The 19,772-nt window shown below is 35.5% G+C and overlaps 1 protein-coding gene across 2 annotated transcripts; it reads left to right on the top strand.

Moving 5' to 3' along the window:
- The first annotated feature begins 795 nt into the window (after positions 1-795).
- LOC135642087 (ATP-dependent RNA helicase SUV3, mitochondrial-like) lies at positions 796-19,216 on the top strand. Of its 2 annotated transcripts, none has more exons than XM_065157911.1 (17): positions 796-985; positions 2,319-2,439; positions 4,079-4,200; positions 4,407-4,597; positions 5,883-6,023; positions 7,134-7,256; positions 8,106-8,180; positions 9,222-9,390; positions 12,390-12,502; positions 13,518-13,598; positions 14,427-14,492; positions 17,099-17,163; positions 17,273-17,318; positions 17,407-17,523; positions 17,879-17,970; positions 18,065-18,169; positions 18,770-19,216. In XM_065157911.1, the coding sequence occupies exons 1-17, from the start codon at positions 928-930 to the stop codon at positions 18,807-18,809; spliced, it is 1,725 nt and encodes a 574-aa protein (XP_065013983.1). In that variant the 5' UTR covers positions 796-927; the 3' UTR covers positions 18,810-19,216. The 2 variants fall into 2 exon arrangements, with proteins under 2 accessions (XP_065013983.1, XP_065013982.1); XM_065157910.1 differs by having other exon boundaries at positions 8,103-8,180.
- The last annotated feature ends 556 nt before the right edge of the window (positions 19,217-19,772 follow it).

Genomic DNA, 19,772 nt, shown 5'->3' with positions numbered 1-19,772 from the left:
CCTTTTCCTCATTGATCAAGGCAATCACATTGAATGGCTCGAAGCTTTCTCTGACACTGTTCGACTCCTTTTTTATATCGTTTTCTTGCTTTTGCTATCGGTGTGTTAGTTTACATTTCGGCCATTTTTCTTTTGTTATTTGCATTAAGTCCTTCCATGAAATAATCTATTTTGACTGAAGGATTTTATTTACATTTATTTGTGCGAATAAGAAAATTGTCGATTCTAGATGGGTCCCACATGATGTTGCATGTTTTAGATTGACCCCAAATGTAAGGAAAAAAAATGTGATCTTGACTTTCAAGTAATTTCTGATAAATTAGCATATTTGACAGCCTCTTCAAACACTAAAACGTTTTGCATATGCCATTTACATTAACATCCGTCTTAGATCATCGACGTTAATCATTTTTGAAGTACATGCAAAACATAAATATCTAAAATATTTTTAATATCATAACGAGTTTTTATTGGGCAGTGGCTAATGGAAATTAAATGCATTAGTATAACTAATTGAGTTTGCTCGGATATATAATATAATCTTGCCTTAATTATATTCTCACGTGTACTGCACGTGCAAAAGAGCCGGTTTATCCGAAAGAGCAAATCTGCTGCGGGTTACTTCGTGTGTATGGACACGTGTTATGCACGTGCAGAAGAACTAGTTTGTGTACAATGGGCCAAGAGATTTCAATTGGCGGCCCAAATAGGCCTTTCTCGACAGGCCTACCACAGGCACGCCGAAAGAAGATTCGAAGTTCCTACCCGTGGAGTTACGGCCGCGACTCTCTCCCCCTCCCTTCCTATCATTCCTCTCTTCAATTCACATCCCTCCTTGGACCTCTCCTGGCCCACTACCGTTGCCGACTTATTCGTCGCCATGTCTTCTTGACCTCGCTTGGATCGCAGATCAAAGCGAACGCGCAGATGTCTTGCTCCTTTCTTCGCTGGCGACTCTCCTCTTCAACTCCGCCCAAATTACGAGGTTTTGTTTCGAAGAGATAAGCTTTCTTCTTCTGAATCGCAGAGTTCTTCCTTTAGGGCGTTCTAGACACTGCCCGTGGACCTTTTTTTGGGTTTTTTTATTTTTTATTTTTTGTGATTTGAGTTATTAGGTTCAAATGCTCCAATTAGTTCCACTGGGCAATGTAATAGATAACGAACTCGATGAGTACTGATTTGTATGGGACAACGTTTCTTAACACACATGTTAGTAGCTTTGCCTGATTACCCATATTTATAAGAAAGCGCAGCTGGGAATGATACCGAGCTTTCTTTTGAGGAAGGAGGTGAATGACGGCCACCAACAGATCCTGTTGCCCTTACAATGTAGTAATAAAAGCTACACTGGAATCTTCACCGCAGGTGGGGTAAGCTAAAAAAACTTCTACTAAATTTGTTTCCCTGAATTAGGTAATAAGGGAAACTATTTAAAAGGTTCTGTTTCTAACAGAATTTTAGATGAAAAGAATATGTTGACACATTTATCAAAAGGCAAACCTTCCCAACATATGATGAGTAGGGAACCATTGACAAGGAAGACTACGGCAATCAATCCAATTCTAAGGAAAAAGGATTTGGTGGACCATCCCAATTTGAAACTGATGAAGACCCAACATCTTTGTGATGACCTACAACATAAGATTGTTCATTATCATACATTCATTAGTTGGCAAGCTATTACAGCCAAATCAGATTCATGTCATGTTTCTACAGTCAGCTGCCCCAGACGTTTCTATGATACATGCATCCAGCATGGTAGGCTATGTGTAGTTTGATGTCAATTGGAAGGATTCTCTTTGGTCCAAGTAATGAAGTCTTCAAGTGTTTCTTTTTTTTTGTCTATGCACTGTGTTTTGCCAAACATTCTGCTTTTGTCAATAGAACACATGTTCCAAATACCAATATAACTTTTTCATTTAAACTAATTAAGTTCTTATGATAAATTTGATATATAAAAACTGAGTAAGAATATTCTTCGAATTTTGTATAGGTTATTCTGTATCTAGAGGTGTAAATTTTCTTATTTTGGCTGTTGAAGATGCTTGGAACATTTTAGAATATTTTTATAGTCAATTTTTTACCCAAAAAAATGATTTTGTTCTTGTTAGTTCTGGAACAGTTCCACACTGGGTGGCCTAATGAAATCTGACCATTTTTCATCCAGCCTTGGGTTTGGCATTGGCGTTATTGTTGCTGTTGTTGTAGATATAATAATCTCCTTATTTTCTTGAGAACGGAAGTATCTTAGGCTTTAGTTTGTAGCTAAATTGCAAGGTTATGAATTATTTTAGTTGAATATGGTATGTATTTTGCAGATAGCATGTCTTGCTCTATTTTCCTGAAGTTGGATTTCCAATTACGTTTACATGCTTTTTCTGGTTTGAGGTGTTTGAGCAGTTTCCAGAGCTCAGGGAAGTTTGACTTGACTGACTTGACGTAAGAATTTTCTGCATGTTTAGCATTATTGGAAAATTTTCAGCAAGTTTTTTATGTGAATTTCAGTTTTATTTTGTTATTTAGTGAGGCACAATCTCATGATTATACCACCCCTATTGTCTAGTTCACTTCAGTTGCCTTTTGTACTTGTTTATTCTCCATGACTAGCCTTGTGGACTTGCAGCCATATGTAGGTTCAGTTTTACAAGATTTTTAGCTAATTGTTCCTACTGAATACAGCTTGTTGCAATTCGGATGCTTTCTAGATTTTCCTTGTAGCTTCTAATGTTGCTAAATTTTCTTTGTTCTCCACATGACCGTGGATTCCTTGTTCCCCATTTCTCTGTTTATTAGTTTCCCACTGATATACTTGAACAAATTTTCATTTTGTCATCTTTTGTCTACTTGATTATTGTACTTCTCAATGTTAGTGTCCTTGCTAGAATTTATTCTGAAAGTTGTTAGCTGTTATAGGTGTGTGTTTAAAGTTTAAACTCCCAAAGAACATATTCTATTCTTGATGTAGAATCTATTTTATAGAAATAATTTGGCCTGGTTTACAACTTACTGGATAGGCGTGAGACTTTGGATTTTAGATAATTTAAAGAATCTTAGGTCCTTTTATTATCTAAACATAGTTCAACTTTGTATATGATAGAGTTTGTTCCATCTTGTGCTCTTAATTTTTGGTTTCTCCTCATGAAGGTCAAGAATTTTTGAACTACATTCAGTCTGTGTTGTTTAGAAGCTAAAGGTTAGCCAAAAAGACCAACAAAAATTGGGTATCTGTTGTTAAGCTTCTGAGTTTTATTTTTCCATTCTGCTATTCTCTATGTTCTTTGTTCACTTCATTGTGCTGCATTCAGTAACATTCTCCTATTTTCTTCCAACATTCATTGTACTTGTAGCATAGCACTTTGTTTGTGTCTGTGCAATAATACATAGTTTGTTTACCTTTTGTGGCATAGCTACCATGTTTTAAGAAAGATATTGTACAAGATGTAGACCACTTCATTACCCATTTTATTTTTCTCAGGATGCAGTGCTTGACCTTTTGATTTTGAACATAAAACATCAGGATGCGTCAGTATTGCATATAGCTCATGAGTTTCAGTACCTACATTCTAAACATATAGTAAGGTTGTGTGTTTAGGATGCTCGCTCATGGTTCCATACAACTTTTAGTTGTTGTCCTTTCTGCTTAGACACATCTGCATAGCTAGGAAATTCCTGGTCTAGGTTTGGTATCAGTTGACATAATAGGGATATTTATGGCACTTTATCTAGCATATATTGTGGAGGTAAAACAGCTTTGCACAGAATCAATGATTGAAACATTTTGGATGCATCTGAACCAAGAAATGGTGGCATGGTACATGAAAATTCTTTCTTCTAATATAGGTCTTGGGGAGGGTTAAATGTACAGAGTTCCATTGATGTATTTAGCAAGGCTGTTCTATCTCGACCCCTTGCCACCCATGTTCTAGTGGAACAAACTTAACGTGGTTACTTACTGGAACTAATTCAACATAATGGGCCAGCATTGATATGTTTCTTTCATGTTTGTGTGACTTAATACCTATATTATTAAGCATTCTTAGACAGGAAGTATCATTCCTGAATTTGTACTTGATTGCAGTCATCCTCATACATGGTATCCGCTTGCTCGGAGAAAGAAACGGAATATATTTTTGCACGTTGGACCTACAAATAGTGGGAAAACTCATAATGCTCTCAAGCGTTTAGAATCAAGCTCCTCAGGTGCTATAATCTTATTTTCTGTTTAAATTATATGTTCGTGTGCACTGAAACTAAATTTATATAGAATTGTAATTTGTTGAAGGAGTATATTGTGGACCTCTAAGGTGCTATAATCTTATTTTCTGTGCTATAATCTTATTTTCTGTTTAAATTATATGTTCGTGTGCACTGAAACTAAATTTATATAGAATTGTAATTTGTTGAAGGAGTATATTGTGGACCTCTAAGGTTATTGGCATGGGAGGTGGCACAAAGGTTAAACAAAGCAAATGTTCCTTGTAATCTGATTACTGGACAAGAAAGAGAGGACATTGATGGTGCTAGGCACAGCTCAGTAACTGTTGAAATGGCTGATGTAACCAGTGAATATCAGTGTGCTGTTGTTGATGAAATCCAGGTGTGTGTTGCAATTTCTAGTTATTTTGAACTTAAAAGCATGAGGACACTCTTTTGCATCAAATTTCTGGATTTATATACTATCTTTACCATTACTATCATCTTAGGCAAGGTTCACCATATCATGGCGTACTGCTCAGTATGAGTGGTACATGTGATCTAATAGGGAATCGGTACAGGCAGGATATTGGTATGTCCCCATGTACCATATGTTGGTATACCGGTATGGACCGATAAGGCGAACCTTGATCTTGGCTAATATTTTTATTGCTTATTATAGGCTTCTAGCTTAGATTCCTGAATAACTATCAATATCTGAGGGCTATATCCTAAGATATGTAATCGATTGGTTTGTCATCAAGGGCTACATATTGTGAACAGGATCGAGACTTATCATTAATAATATCCACATTGGCCAGTTTAAGTGATCCAGAGGTCCAATCAGAGCAGCTAACGATTAGTAAATATTAAAATTTAATCAGCTGATCTTTTTTTGAAATATTTGACAAAAAATTACAAATATAAAAGTTAATTACAAAATTGTGGATCTATTTGATGCCCATAATAATATATTTCTGTTTTTAAACAATAAACATATGTAAGATGCTTTCCTATGATGGCCCCTGATATATAAATTGCTAAATCTTGGTTTAACCCACCTTGGATGGCCAAATTTGGTCTCAAATTGATGAGGTTAAAAAAATGGACAAATTAGGATAAGTTTTTATGTATCCCAATTCAGATTAGTTAATCCAAATCATGATTAGCCATATTTTTTAAAATTTCTTATGTTCGTGCTTATCAAAGGTCTGAATAATGTGTGTGGAGTCATGCCATGCTATGTTAGACTAACATGCACCTTGTCATCTTCCAGGATCTATTGATAAGCTTAGTTGGGTGTTAGTGTATATAACACTGAGCCATGCAAGCCAATGGAGCTTGCAATTGGCACATAAAACTCCTACAGAAAGTCAGCATGATGTAGAGTTTGACGCTTTGGAATTTTCTCTTACAGCTTAAACATAACTTATTAGTGAAAGTTCATTTTTTTTCTGTTTGATCTCTTCAGCCTTTGTTAATATGAAAGAAACTATTGTGTTTGTTATTGTCGATGAAATATCATTTTCATGTAAATGTAATCAGGATCAGTAGAAAATTTTTAGTTGTTTTATAAGATTCCTAGTATTTTTTGTTGGTTGGGTTTTACAACCATAAGAAGAAATTACTTGTTCTTATATGCTATATTTGACTTTTGTTTAATTTAATCTTTTACTTTGGTATTTTAGATGGTGGGGTGTAGAACAAGGGGATTTTCATTTACGCGTGCACTATTAGGGATTTCTGCTGATGAACTTCATCTCTGTGGAGATCCTGCAGCAGTTCCTCTTGTTCAAAGAATAATTGAAGTGACTGGCGATGTGATAAAGGTTATTTAGTTGTTTAATATAATTAGATACTTAGCCTGCATGTTTAACCCTTCTAGTTTGTGTGTGTTGCAGATGTCCTCCCAAGATTAATTTTGACTCTAAGTCAGTATATTTTATTTATATAAAATAGATGTAGATGTAACATTTTCACTTTAATGATTGTTGTGGAAAATTTGGTGTTTTTAAGATTTAGCAAGTGAATTGTTATGATTGGGAATCCAGGTTCACTTTGGAATTGAAACAACCATAATATTTCTTGCTGCTTCTTCAGAAAGAGTTGATAGTAATCAAATCTAAGATCTAGTTCATGGGTGTTTTTAGATTATTTACCATCTCTTTGTTTTCAGTTGAAATTTCTTGATATACAAGATCTCATCCTTTTAACCGTCTTAACTGTTCATCGTGTTTGATGTTTACTAATTATACTACTCATGCCACACCACTAGGCATTATTTGGAATTGTTTACTTAATCAGTATTCTCATTGAAGTGAACTAAGGATGTAGCATATGAGGCTCTGCCTTGCATATGCTCTGCCAATGCAAGGTATTGGGAAGACCAATATATGTAGCCTTACCCCTGCAAGCAAAGAGGTTGTTACTAGATATGAATCCTGGGTACTATGGTCATTTAGGAACAACTTCTGAAGTTGAACTTCATTGAGGCACCAAGGTTTGTCCACTGAAGAGAAATTACCTATTCAAATTATTAAACAATTTATGTAATCAGGAAATTTCAGCAATGAAAAGAAATGCACCCAATCCTTCATGTTCTCCATTTCTGTTTGACTTCTTGAGTATGGATGCTGCTAGTCTATGGGGTGCTTGAGAAGTCCGTTCATTATTTGTTGCTTGTACTTTGTGTGCCCTTATAACCACTGTATCAGTTGTATTATTTGCTCAAACTATTTATCCTTTTTCTTCCTCACTGTAATGAATCACAATGCAGTTGACATTCTAGTTCTTTGTCAATATTATATCAATTAAACCAAAATAGTATGCTTAAATATACCTTTACCAGCATCATTTAAATATTTACTGATTTTGCAGATTTCTTAGGGTGTATGTAACTTCTTTGATAGATTACAATTTTTTTCCTCATCTATGCTCAGGTTCAATATTATGAGAGGTTGTCTCCACTGACTCCTTTGAAATTTCCGCTTGGTTCTTTCTCCAACATCAGAAATGGTGATTGTATTGTGACTTTCTCACGACGCGAGATATATAAGCTAAAGGTCACCTTTAAATTTTTAATAACTATTTAATTTTTGTGCAATAGAAGGTAACTATATCAACCATAATATTACAAGTTCAGCACAATTAGGTTGTTTTCTTTAACTTGTGCCTTGCATTCAAGTTGATAAACTAGGATGTTTAGAGCATTTTTTATGCATATTTTGCTATACTTTCCAAATAATTAAATTATTTAAGCACTTGGGTGGTTTTGCACACCTTGATATATGGTCTTATTTACATCATTCGCCAGATTTAATTTTTAATCCAAAAGCATGGTATATGTTGTTTAACTAAATTGATTCATCATAAAATATTGCAACTTATTCATCATATAACAATGAGTGTAAGATCCTACGTATTTATCTTTTTACTGTGATTGAACTCTGTTGAATGCAACATCAGAAGCATTCTGGTTAATCATAACATATTGCAACTTATGCATTATACTACCACAAGGTCCACAAGCATAACATTTAATTGTTTGGGATAAGCTACATGCATCTGTTTACTGTCATTTGAATTTTAGTGGGATAAGAACCACCAAATTATTTATTTATTGCTCTAATAGTCATTTTAGGTGTTCCTCTTTTTAAATACCTGATGTATATGCTTATTATTAATGCACCGGAAGATGACTTTTGCTAGTTCATATTAAGTGTTTACATTTTCTAATCAACTTATTAACTACAGAAATGTTCTGCAATATTATTCATTTCTCTTTTTTTCATATATTTTTCGGGAAGACAACACTATATGTATAATGAAAGTACAATGCAGTATCGCATTTATCTATATGTGTTCTATTACACTCTCTCTCATTCTCCACCTTTTTTATTGGTATGTAGAAGAAAGTAGAGTCTGGAGGGAAACATCTCTGTTCTGTAGTCTATGGCTCACTGCCACCAGAGACTAGAACAAAACAGGTGGGCTGTCCTTACTTTTAATGCTTGCCATATGACCTGAACAACATGTCTTTGTTTAAATAGCAAAAAAGTGTCATGGTAAATGCAGTGCCATATTCTAGTTAACTTGTTAAAAAGAATATACACTTGAAACCAGTACTTCTTTTGACATGTTTATTTAGTTTTGTATGGTTTCTTGAAAATTAGCACAAGCCTCTCGAACTTTTTCTGCTTAGCTTGAGCTTCTTTTTTCCCAAAATTCCATAACTAAGGTCATTGGCATGAAACAAGGATGCATGCTTACATTTGGTGCTCATAGAGCTAACTTTCCTTATGGGTTCTTCACATGTATATTGTTGCTAACATGCCTTTGCTCATAGCTTGGCATGTTATCAGATAACATGATGCAGCAAACCAGAACTCAGTGGCCTGATTCTAGTTCACTGCCTTTAGCTCAAGGAGTGTATTATCTACTTGATCTAAGAGCTGACTGGTGTCCTCTTTAAGCATTCAACTAAACAAAAGTTTTAGCAAATAATTAAAATATCCAATTCCATATTAAACACTATCCTTCAAACAGAAATAGGTCATCTAGCTGTGAGGAATTATAACAAAACAAAAATAAAAATTGCCATTCTTCAAGTGAACCTAAAGAATGTGATATACATTATTTCATTCACTCTAGTTTTGCTAGTCCTGCTTTTCTTTGACCTTCCTCCTTTATGTTAAATAATCATGTCATGGTAAGATATGCTAAATTCTTGCTTATATCAGGACCTGACTGATACCTAAAAGATTTATACCATGAAAGTTATGAATTTTTGGATACTGATATTCATAAGACAATCTTGATGGCAGACATAAGTGTCATTTGAACAACATTTTACCACATCACATAATGTTTCTACATATTGTGTTTAGTTGCTGGTGCTATTTGATTTCAGCCATTTGAAATGCTTGAACCTTGCAGGCAAAGATGTTCATTGCATAGTGTATCTATTTATTGTGTTTAGTTGTTGGTTCTATTTGTTACCAACGAATTGAAATGCTTGAAGCTTGCAGGCAAAGATGTTCAATGATGAAAGCAGCAAGTTTGACATTCTTGTAGCGAGTGATGCCATTGGAATGGGTCTCAATCTCAACATATCTAGGATCATCTTTTCAACTCTGAAGAAGTTTGATGGTCAATATACCCGAGAACTCACAGTCCCAGAAATCAAGCAGATTGCAGGTATCACTTATTATCTAGTTTTTTATATTCATTTTAGTTCTGAGATAATAATGACTGTATTTTCATCCAAGCATAACATGGCAAATTGAAAGGAAATAGTTTGGTTATGCTAGTATTTTAGTATAATACACAGAATTGTTTCCAGCATTTATTGAAGTGATTACATGATATGTACTGTTTAGTATGTGCTTTTGTATCTTGCTTATCAACCAAGAATATTAAATGTGGAATTTTTACCAGAAAGTCTAGGGAAAATATGCTTTAGCTGAATAGCATTAGGTTGGTGATAATGCCTGGAATATTGGAAGCCTTATATTCATCAGTTCTCTAATCAAGTAAATGCACCATGTAAGAGTTACTGGAAGTTACACCCTCCCATGCTAGTGGCTGTGGAATCAGGATAATGGACAAATGAACCTTTATGGATTGGAGGGACTTATGTTTGCAGATTAATGGACACTGTCCCATTTGATCCAATATCTCAAGAGAATGTATGAAGCTGTAAATTCTCTTCCGAAGAAATAGAGGTAGAAGAGAGGAGTATAATTGGAGAGAAAGGTCATAATTGGCAGACAGTGTAGATAAGAGAGGGAGCTTATGAATATGACATTATTATGGTGGGTGGTCCTTTGTCTGAAGGAACAACCTCAGTGATTTGGTATTAGTACATTTTGCTATGGAGGTGGATTCTTTTGTTGATGATGTTTAATTCTTTGATACACTAGCATGTGGCGGCTAGTTCCAACCACAATGTCTAACCATTTTGATCTTCTTGATTATTCACATGGAGATAGGGGGTGAATTGAGCTTGCAGGATGTATTGGCATAGATTCCTTTAATAAAGTGTCACTGGTAGAGGTGGTTGCTGTTCTCGGTGTTGCTTCTGCATAGTTAGCAGGTGGCTGTGCAAGGCCAGGTAGTCAGTGAAAGAATCTCCTCCATATTTAACTTATAGAAATGGCTCACATGCCTATGTTAATTTTAAGGAAGAAGCAAAGTTCCAGTAAATCTTGCTGATGGGAGTATAAGCAACAGGTCTCCGATAATCAATGATAAACACACCTGGACGATGGCCAGGTCAGCTAACAACCATTGAGTGGCTCCACCACACTACTTTTGGACCATCTCCCATGTGAGCTTGGTGGAAATAATCTGGGCAGAAGGAAATATGTCAATAGAGGCTGCTCCGACTCACACATAGGGGAGGTCAAAAGAGGAGCCCTGCTTTAAATTGGTGCATATGTAAGGCATTCTAGTTATCTTGATCATTCTTCGGCTTCCTTCTCTCTCTCTTCATCATCTTTTTTTCCTTTACTTCCCACATATACTGTTATTACTTGTAAATATTGACTTAGTTGTTAGAGGCAGTGATTTAAAAAGCGCTAAGTGCTCGCCTGAGTGAAACGAGACACTCTAAAATATAAAAATATAATAAATATATAATATAATTATTTAAATAAAAATATGATATTAAATTAAAAATAGACTATTAACAGTATATTACTTAAGTTAGAGGGAAAGAAAAAAATATTCATTAAAATATAAAAATATATAATATAATTTAAAATATAATTATTTAAATAAAAATATGATATTAAATTAAACATATATTGTTAACAGTATATTACTTAAAGTTAGAAGGGAGAGAAAAAAATGTTAGCTGTAACAGAGGGAGATAGTAGCAGCGGTGGAGGATTAGTTTAAGATAGTTGTGGCAGTGCTGCGAACGACAACAACGATAGTGGCAGTAGCCGTGGACAGTAGCAGCGGCAGCGAGGGAAGTTGCGGACAGCAGCAGTCACAGTGGTGAAAGCTGCGAACAGTAGTGGTGGCAACGACGGAAGCTGCGGACAGTAGCAGCGACAGTGATGAAAGTTGCAGACAGCAGTAGCGGCAGCGACGTAAGCTCCAAAGGGCGTCCGTCGATGGCGGAGGAACCTGCGGTCCTCTTTCTCGACAATGGAAGGAAGCTACGGGTGTCGTCGAACTTGTCCGTCTACAACATAGGAAGGCTCAGTCTGCTGCGTCTGCGACGAAGGCAATGGTAGAAAGTGTCAGCGGCAAAGGCAGAAGCAACGCTAGGGTTCCTCAGGGTCGCGTAAGTGTGAAGCATGGCTTTTGAGGTAAGAAACTACAAATCGAACCAGACTTAAATCGGTTCGGTTCGCTTAATTGAACTGGGCGCTTGACCGAAGCTCCCAGTGCCTGGGTTCGAGCAAGCGCCCAGGCAGCGCCTCATTGAAGCGCACCGCCTGGTCCACACATGAGGCGCTCAAGCCTCGCCTCGCCTCACCCGAGCGCTTAGGCGAGCGCCCAAGCATCTATTTAAATCATTGGTTAGAGGGGTGTCACACTAGGCATATTCCTGGTGCTTTCGTTTTGTCGTTGTAGAAAAAAGTTCTCACGTCAATTCACACTCCAAGCTTCTCATCTCTGAGTGGTAGTTTTAGGCAGAGTGTGAAGGTGAGATCAGCTCCTTTCATGCAACTCAATTGGTTGACAAAAAAGACCATCATCATATAGCAAATGAGAAGAGGTGTCAGTAAAGTAAAGAAAATTGTTAAAAGATGTTATTCTAGGAATATGATTGGCATCCATCTTGTACAAATCAGATTATTTGGATTTTGAATATGATATCCTCAGATGTGTTTGGAGAATTCAATTGCTAGTATATGTGTCATCATCTCATGTACACCTGAACTTTGATCACAGCCTCCAGTAGGGTTACTTGCTTGCCATATGATCCACACACTTCTTAATGGCTCATCTGAACCAGTCAATTATTTTATATAATTGTTGCAGCTTCCCTTATTACTGCCTACATGTGAATGTATTGACTTGTTGATTTCAAAACATGTCTGTTTGCAACTTGATGAATCTGTTGGCAACATCCATCATTAATGGCTTAATTTCCTAAAAGATTATATCTCAAAATATGTGTAGCTCTTTTGTTTAATGTGCCTAATGCATTTCATGACATATTGAGTTACTTGTTTTAGGGAGGGCTGGAAGGTATGGTTCAAATTTTTCTAGTGGTGAAGTGACCTGCATCGATGCTGAAGATTTACCTTTGCTCCATTCATCTTTGGAATCTTCTTCTCCTCTTTTAGAGGTAATTCTTTTCGCCATAGTTTTTTAAACCAGCCTAAAATGTTGGGACTTTAAACTGCCATGGCAACTTTTAGGAGTGTTCTTTCTGATATCTTATGTGTATGTGCATGCATTCTAATGTTGTCATTTCTGATTGCATCTTAATTTCATTTATTCTTGGAAAAGCTTATGTAGTGTATCATTTCTGATTATAAAAATGCGGCTTCCTCATGTAAGCTGAAACCTCATGCTAGAGGTGTCATATTGGAATAGATGTCTTTTTTTTTGGTATTGGGATAATTTACATAAATGTTCTTTGTCTGGTATCGGCATTTGTTTATTCAACGAGTTTTAGACTTTAAAATTCAAAGCTAATTTTTCGGAAAAGATTGCATATGACAGTCATCTAAATGTTATTTCTTTCTCGTGTGTGTGTTCTTAGGAATTGCATCAAGAGCATGTGGGTTATGATGAGTTCCATAATAAGATACTAGAATCATGTGCATGAGTGTCAACCAGCTGGGTTAATGAATCGGATTAGTACGGGTACCTAAGGCTGAAATGAACCTGACATGCCCATGGTCAAGATTTCTTGAAATGGACCTAACTTATATTGTTAATATGTCTGCTTGTATTGATTGGTTAGAACCTAGAACCACAAGTTTTGCTTCCTTCATAGGGAAAAAAATCTGAGCCTTGATGGTTGAACTTAAATTAGTAACTATTAAAACTATCTTTTACAAAAGCATATTTTGCAAAAATTTTGCCATTCTGAATTAGGTATTTTATTTAGAATCCTAATGCCTTGCTTTTACTAACTGAAATGGACGGTAAGCAAACGATAACATGTGGAAGGAAAATGGGCAAAGTCAGGACAAACTAAGGGGAAAAACCCAAAAAGGTTGATCCATTAGAAAATGGTGTGGAATAACTTTGACTCGGTGATTTTATACATCACCTATTGAGTAGTATTTAGTAATATCACTGATAACTTGTATGGTTGTTAATTTAATTAGAGGTTGTCTTTTGTTCTGCAGCGTGCTGGACTGTTTCCAACATTTGATCTTTTGTCTTTATACTCACGGTTACATTCAAGGATGGGCTTCCATGGCATACTGGTATGTAAAGTTCTCGAGTCTCAGCATTTTTGTCTCTTAGTACCTTTTAGGGTTTGGATGAGGGGTTCAGGAAATTGGTTTAAGGTAGATTCTCTGAATCCATAGGCATTACAGCAGGGCACATAGCTGCAATTCAAGTATGGATTATTTTGCAGCATGGTCTAGTTGAAATAAATGCTTCAGAAATTTTGTTGTTTTATTTTTTATCAGTATTGTTGTTTGGGAAATTTAAGAATTAGTGTGAATAAATTCATGCAGTTATGATGGTTTGTGAAGCTGTGACCAACAATATAAGTTTCAGTCAAAACATAATAAGTTTCCCTGTGCAGTTATAAGACTTCCACTAAGATATATTTATTTATTTTTCTTTCTTGTTTGCTTTTACTTGTTGAGAGTAGTTATACATGTTTCTTTGCATCTTCCAAGTGACACTTCCTGTAATGGTTTGATCTCAGTAGTTGTTGCCTTGTAAAATAAATTATGATGCTTGGATGTCATGTTATCTAGCTCAAAGAATGATGAAGTTTTCGTTTGTTCAACCAGCTGAATTTCTAGCTAAAGCCATCTCCTTTTAGTTTTCACTGTTAATTAGTTGTGAAATGTCATGCTCCCTAATTCATGTAATAATTTGTAACTCTGGGACAATAAGAGAAAAGTTTTTTTTTCTTACCGGGGATTTATCCATAACTGTGATTGATATATTCTTATTAACTTCCTTTGTTAATATGTTGTTCAAGTACATTTGATTTAATTATTTAACAACCAGCACTGATCGCAGATATGGTTATAAACAATGTTAGTTTTTAATTTGACAACTATCCAGTGCAGGAACAATTCTTAGAGAAGGCAAAACTTTCTCCAGATTACTTCATTGCTGACTGCGAGGAAATGCTAGTAAGTAGTCTTCTATGAGAGCTCTGCAAACACTTACTGCAAACACTTATCATATTTGTGTTTTATAGTTATATAGTATAATGTAGCATTTCAAGATAATGAAAAGAATTAATTAGATCATAATTTTAGAAGTTACAGCATCAACTAGCAACAACACTAACAACAAAGCCATAAGTCCCAACTATTTGGGGTTGGCTATATGAATCTTTTTCCATCATTGGGATCCGTAAAAATTCATGTATTTAGTTAAGAATATTTAAGTCTTTATTTATATTTTCTATTAAGAACTGTTTAGGTCTTGCTCCACCTTTTTTTATGATACTAACAATAATTATTTTATCTTTTCTAATTTCATGATGACATAAAAAAGAAAAAACTTCATGATGAGATTGTTACATTAACTTTAATCTCTAGATGTCACATTGTTATAACTTGTCTGAATATCTAGCAGCAAGATATGACGTTAGTTCCATTAGGAGATGTCTGGTGTGTAGTTTGTTTAAGTTAATTCTGATTCTCAACATCAATATGATGTTGATGCTGCCTTGAGATCAAAGGTTCAGCCACTGGAATGCTGCTTTCCATCTATTTGAACCCAGTGATCTGTCATATCAAATTGACTGCAAAAGAGTACATATTGGCCCTTCTTTTCTTGGGAAATCTTATCTATTTATTGTAAGTTAATTTGTAGATCTTTGGGAAAAATTCAAATGATTATGAATTACGGCATATGACCGAATTAGAGCATCTGACCATAGGAAGCCAATCTTTAATCACAATGACAAGAGCAGCCAATTCTTCCTCAGCCCAAGTTTGGCCTCATTTGCTGTAAACAAGCATGGGATAATAACCATTAGAATTTATCTGTTCACCTAATTCTTTACATCATTATTAGGTACTGGTGATCAAGGATTTTAATTTTGATGGCACTACTCATGCTGATTTCAAGTCATTTGTCGCCATTTATCAACTTCTCTTTACAAGCAGGAGTGATATGAGATCCTTCCATGATAATTAGATGAAGTTTTTATGGAAAATTAAGTTGTTGATGCCATGTCTTATGTCAACTGGATGAGTATGCACCATCCATGTCACCATTTTGATACTGGCTTTACAATTGAAAGAGAAAAGGAAGAAAGAGGGAGAACAAACTTCCATCCGCACATTGTTCTCTCCCCTACAAACTTGTCACCTCATGGCTCATTGCATGGTTGAGCATTCTAAAAAACAAAGTCCTTTGTCATGATTTAAGAGCATCATATGTAAGATGGGCCAAATTGCTTTATTAGTTATGAGGCCAAAGTGGCCTATGTATCTGTTTCACCTGGCCTTTACTATGTTCATAAAGACAAGTCCATCTATTTCCACTTCAGAAGCTCGATCTATGATTTGATTTTCAGCAGGTTATTTTCTGAATTTTTTTCTGAAGCAAGACTATTTGGAGAACTATTAATAAAGTTCTCATCTGCAATAATGCTTATTGTGGTTAGTTACTTATGGTGAAAATTTTCAAGATTATGTATATATCCGAGTCTATGCAGAAAATTTTGTCATCCGACACTGGACATTCAACCCTTTTGCTCATAGTCTACACCTTTAAACTCAAATCTTATTCTAGCCACAGATACTTCTGACTTCTGAGAGCTATTCACTGGGTAAATTTATCATATACTTTGTTGTGCTGCCATATGATGGAACTGACAGGATGATTAGATTACTATCCAATGTACTTGCTGGGTAAGAATTACCATCAAAGATGCTTTATTAGTAACGTCGATGAAGAGGCATGTCAAAAGGCATGCACGCTGGTAGTTTCCCTAGATGGGCCAATTTTTCTAGGAGAAGAAAATTGGATTTGGTAAGGATTAGTGAATTTCACTATTGATGTTTATTGTGGATTCCTTATATTGAGATTGCTTAAGTCTAATATTTAGCCACAAATGGTATATAAGGGGGTTTTAGTGTACCCTTTAATCATCGAGTGGAACAGTGCTATATGGTATCCATATTGACAAGTTGCCTTGTTTGTCAGACCTGAGCACGGGGCCAATGAGGTATTATCCACTTTGGACTATGGGCTACACGGTTTTATCTTTTGGCCAAAGAGCATTCCAAGGAGAAGGTATATTGAACTTTACCACTTGGTATCAGTGAATAAAATAATAAAAGCAAATTATATATGTTTCAAACTTTCAATATAGGTACTTAATCAGATTATCAGACCAATAAATATTGGTCAGTACATACTGGTCTGATCGATTATTTAAAGAATAATGGGGTTTTTGTATCCTTCATATTCCTTAAGCCAATAAGGCACACATTTGTCACCTTTTGGATTCACGAGGTATTGTCAACCATGGGTTATGACACTGTTTTGCATTGAGATGGACCTCAAAAGACGTCCTGCGTACAGAAGCTTGCAAGCTCTTGTGTGGCTGTGACACTCCAACTTTTAAACAATGGTGTAGTATGTAGCAATATCAATTTGTTACTATCCTAATGAGCTATTTAATAACTCATTGCAGCGGAGGAATGTCTATCTTTCACTTGATTTAGATTTTCTTTTAGCTTTATATAACATTACTTGATCCATCATTTGACAACAGAAAGTTGCAGCTGTTGTTGATGAGTTGCCCCTTGGACTTTATGACAAGTATCTATTCTGCATCAGGTAATACTATCAGAAATTCTCTCTTAACTTCCTGCAATGTAACTTTTGGTCTTCAAATAATTAATATTCTTGATACTGAATGATAAAACTGCAACATCTTGTTTCGCAGTCCTGTTGACATGAATGATGATATTGCAGCCCAGGGTTTAACACAGGTAATGATGATTATCTTCCTCATCTCATAAATACTGACTCAATTTGAGATTGGAAAACTGACACCCCAGACATGTTTGGAAAAATTAGTTTGCAGAAAATTATGCAAAGAAGGGTGTTGTTCGCCTCAGAGAGATATTTACACCCGGAACGCTCGAGGTACCAAAATCACACAATGCTCTGAAGGAACTTGAATCCGTTCACAAGGTAAGTGTCGTCCATATTTTCTTTGTAAACCATTTAATTTTTCTTGTTTCTTTAATTTGTACTGCATAATATGGTAGAGTGGTTATTTATTTAACTGAACTTTTGGGGTAAAACAATAATAGTGTGATGAGAAAGCATTTTTTATTTTGAAAGTCATGATACTTCAATCTCTTCCTAGACTAAAATTGTGTTCCTTTTTGAAGTTCGAACAGTTAGCCATTATACAAAATGATTATAGTCAATAGCTGGTCATAGATATCAAACATCTAAAGCCCAGAAAGAATTAGCATGCTTCCATGCAGAATCATCTTTTTTGGGTACAACTTATGTTATATCACTCCCGTCTTTCGGTTAGGTGCTGGATTTGTATGTTTGGTTGAGTTTCCGAATGGAAGATTCATTTCCAGACCGTGAAGTGGCTTCCTCCCAGAAGGCAATCTGTAGCTTGTGAGCACAAGACTAGCCTTCAACTCTGTTGACATTGTTTTTTTGCCAACATTTGTATGATAGAAATAGAATTTATTGTATAAAATACTTTCAGGTTAATTGAAGAGTTTCTGGAGAGACTTGGATGGCAGCGGCAAGCAAAGGGAAATTATCAGCATAACTCACTTCTTCTGCAACAAAGGATCCAGTCTTCCATGCTGTAAGATCTTTACCACTAGGAATTGTGTTTATGTGATTATACTTGTTACCTACTTTTGCTTTTGTTTCTCTCTATTTTCTCAAACTATGCCGTGAGCCTTTCATCATGGATATGGAATTTTCAGCTTTCTATCACTGACCATCTTCAACATCCTGCCATGTCATATTTTGGTTGAAATGGCTTTAAATGCATGTTCTGTTGTTTCCTTTTGTTAGCAGTATTTTTTTGGAACTTTCCAGTGCTGCTGCCAAAAGAAACCTGTTTCATCACTACATTTATATCAAGGATGCAGATTTTTTGACTTCCTATCACTTATCATCTGAACGTCCTGCCATGACATTTTTATTAAAATGGCTTTAGATGCATGTTCTCTTGTTTCCAGTTGTAAGCAGTGTTTTAAAACTTTCCAATGCTGCTGCAAAATTTGATCTTATGCATTCCTCAAGAAACCTGTTTCATCACCAAATTTAGCTTTATGATATTCTAAACACAGAAGCATGTTGTCAGACTCTTCTTCTTTGTTAGAGCCATTTTTACCTGTATTACAGTTGCAATGAAAATGCAGCATAATTTAAAACTGATTTTGAGGATATTGATCAGGCATAAATACTTCCCACAAATCAAAGTGGAGTCTACATGAGGGTCAGTGGAATATTGAACCTTTTTATGACTACGGTGCATTGCCTTGTGACATCTCCTGCATCTCCAACCACAGATGATGCTTCACAATCATATAATCAGTGATATAGCAAGCCAAATCTACCAATAGATGGTGTATAGCAGAGAAATCATTCCGTGAAGATTCAGATGCAGTTACGGACACTCAAATGTAACTCCTGGAAACATTGTACAGATTCAGTGACAATGTGTCGTAACTAATTATAGCTAATTCATTCAATAACTGTCAACTAGTTCAACTAGTTGGTATTGAATGTCTGTGTTTCAGGTTATGAGATGACTTGAATGAGGAAACAGGCAAGAAACCAACAGTTATTCTAAATGTAAAATTATGCAATAAGTAGTCGGGTAAATTTAAGAGCTCGATCATGATGCATGGCAAGTGGATGAAGGAAATGGATCCTGTATTGGTTGTGCACATCTAAATCTACGGAATGCTGGAAATTCTATGTAACTGTTGTTTTGATTGAAGTTAATTTATTGAAACAATTGCCTTTCTTGTCAGCAATTCAGCTATTATTCTGTATCAAATAGATTTAGATGATGCTTATATACTTATTGTGCCCGTGCAACTTAGAGGTGCATATTATCAATAAGCAAAGGAACACCAGCATAAAGTGGAATGCAATCGAGACGTGTGTCAGGAAAACTTAACTTGACCCACTCTAAGATAAATATGTTACGATAAAGACGTAAGGTCAAATGTAATCGAAATGCATAAGTAAGTTAGATCTGCACTGAAATAAATCTGTTATGATGCATGACTTAATGTGCTTGAGATGCGTAAGTCAAGAAAACCCAATCGATAAAATAAATTCGCTACAACATAAGCGCAAGATCGAATACATCCAAAACGTGAGTCAGGAAAACTCGATCAGCACCGAAATAAATTCACTACAATGAAGTTATAAATAAATTCATTACA

This window comes from Musa acuminata, chromosome BXJ3-7 (genome assembly GCF_036884655.1).
Source record: "Musa acuminata AAA Group cultivar baxijiao chromosome BXJ3-7, Cavendish_Baxijiao_AAA, whole genome shotgun sequence".
In the NCBI taxonomy this organism is placed as follows: domain Eukaryota; kingdom Viridiplantae; phylum Streptophyta; class Magnoliopsida; order Zingiberales; family Musaceae; genus Musa; species Musa acuminata.
This window is presented reverse-complemented; position numbering and strand designations above follow the sequence as displayed.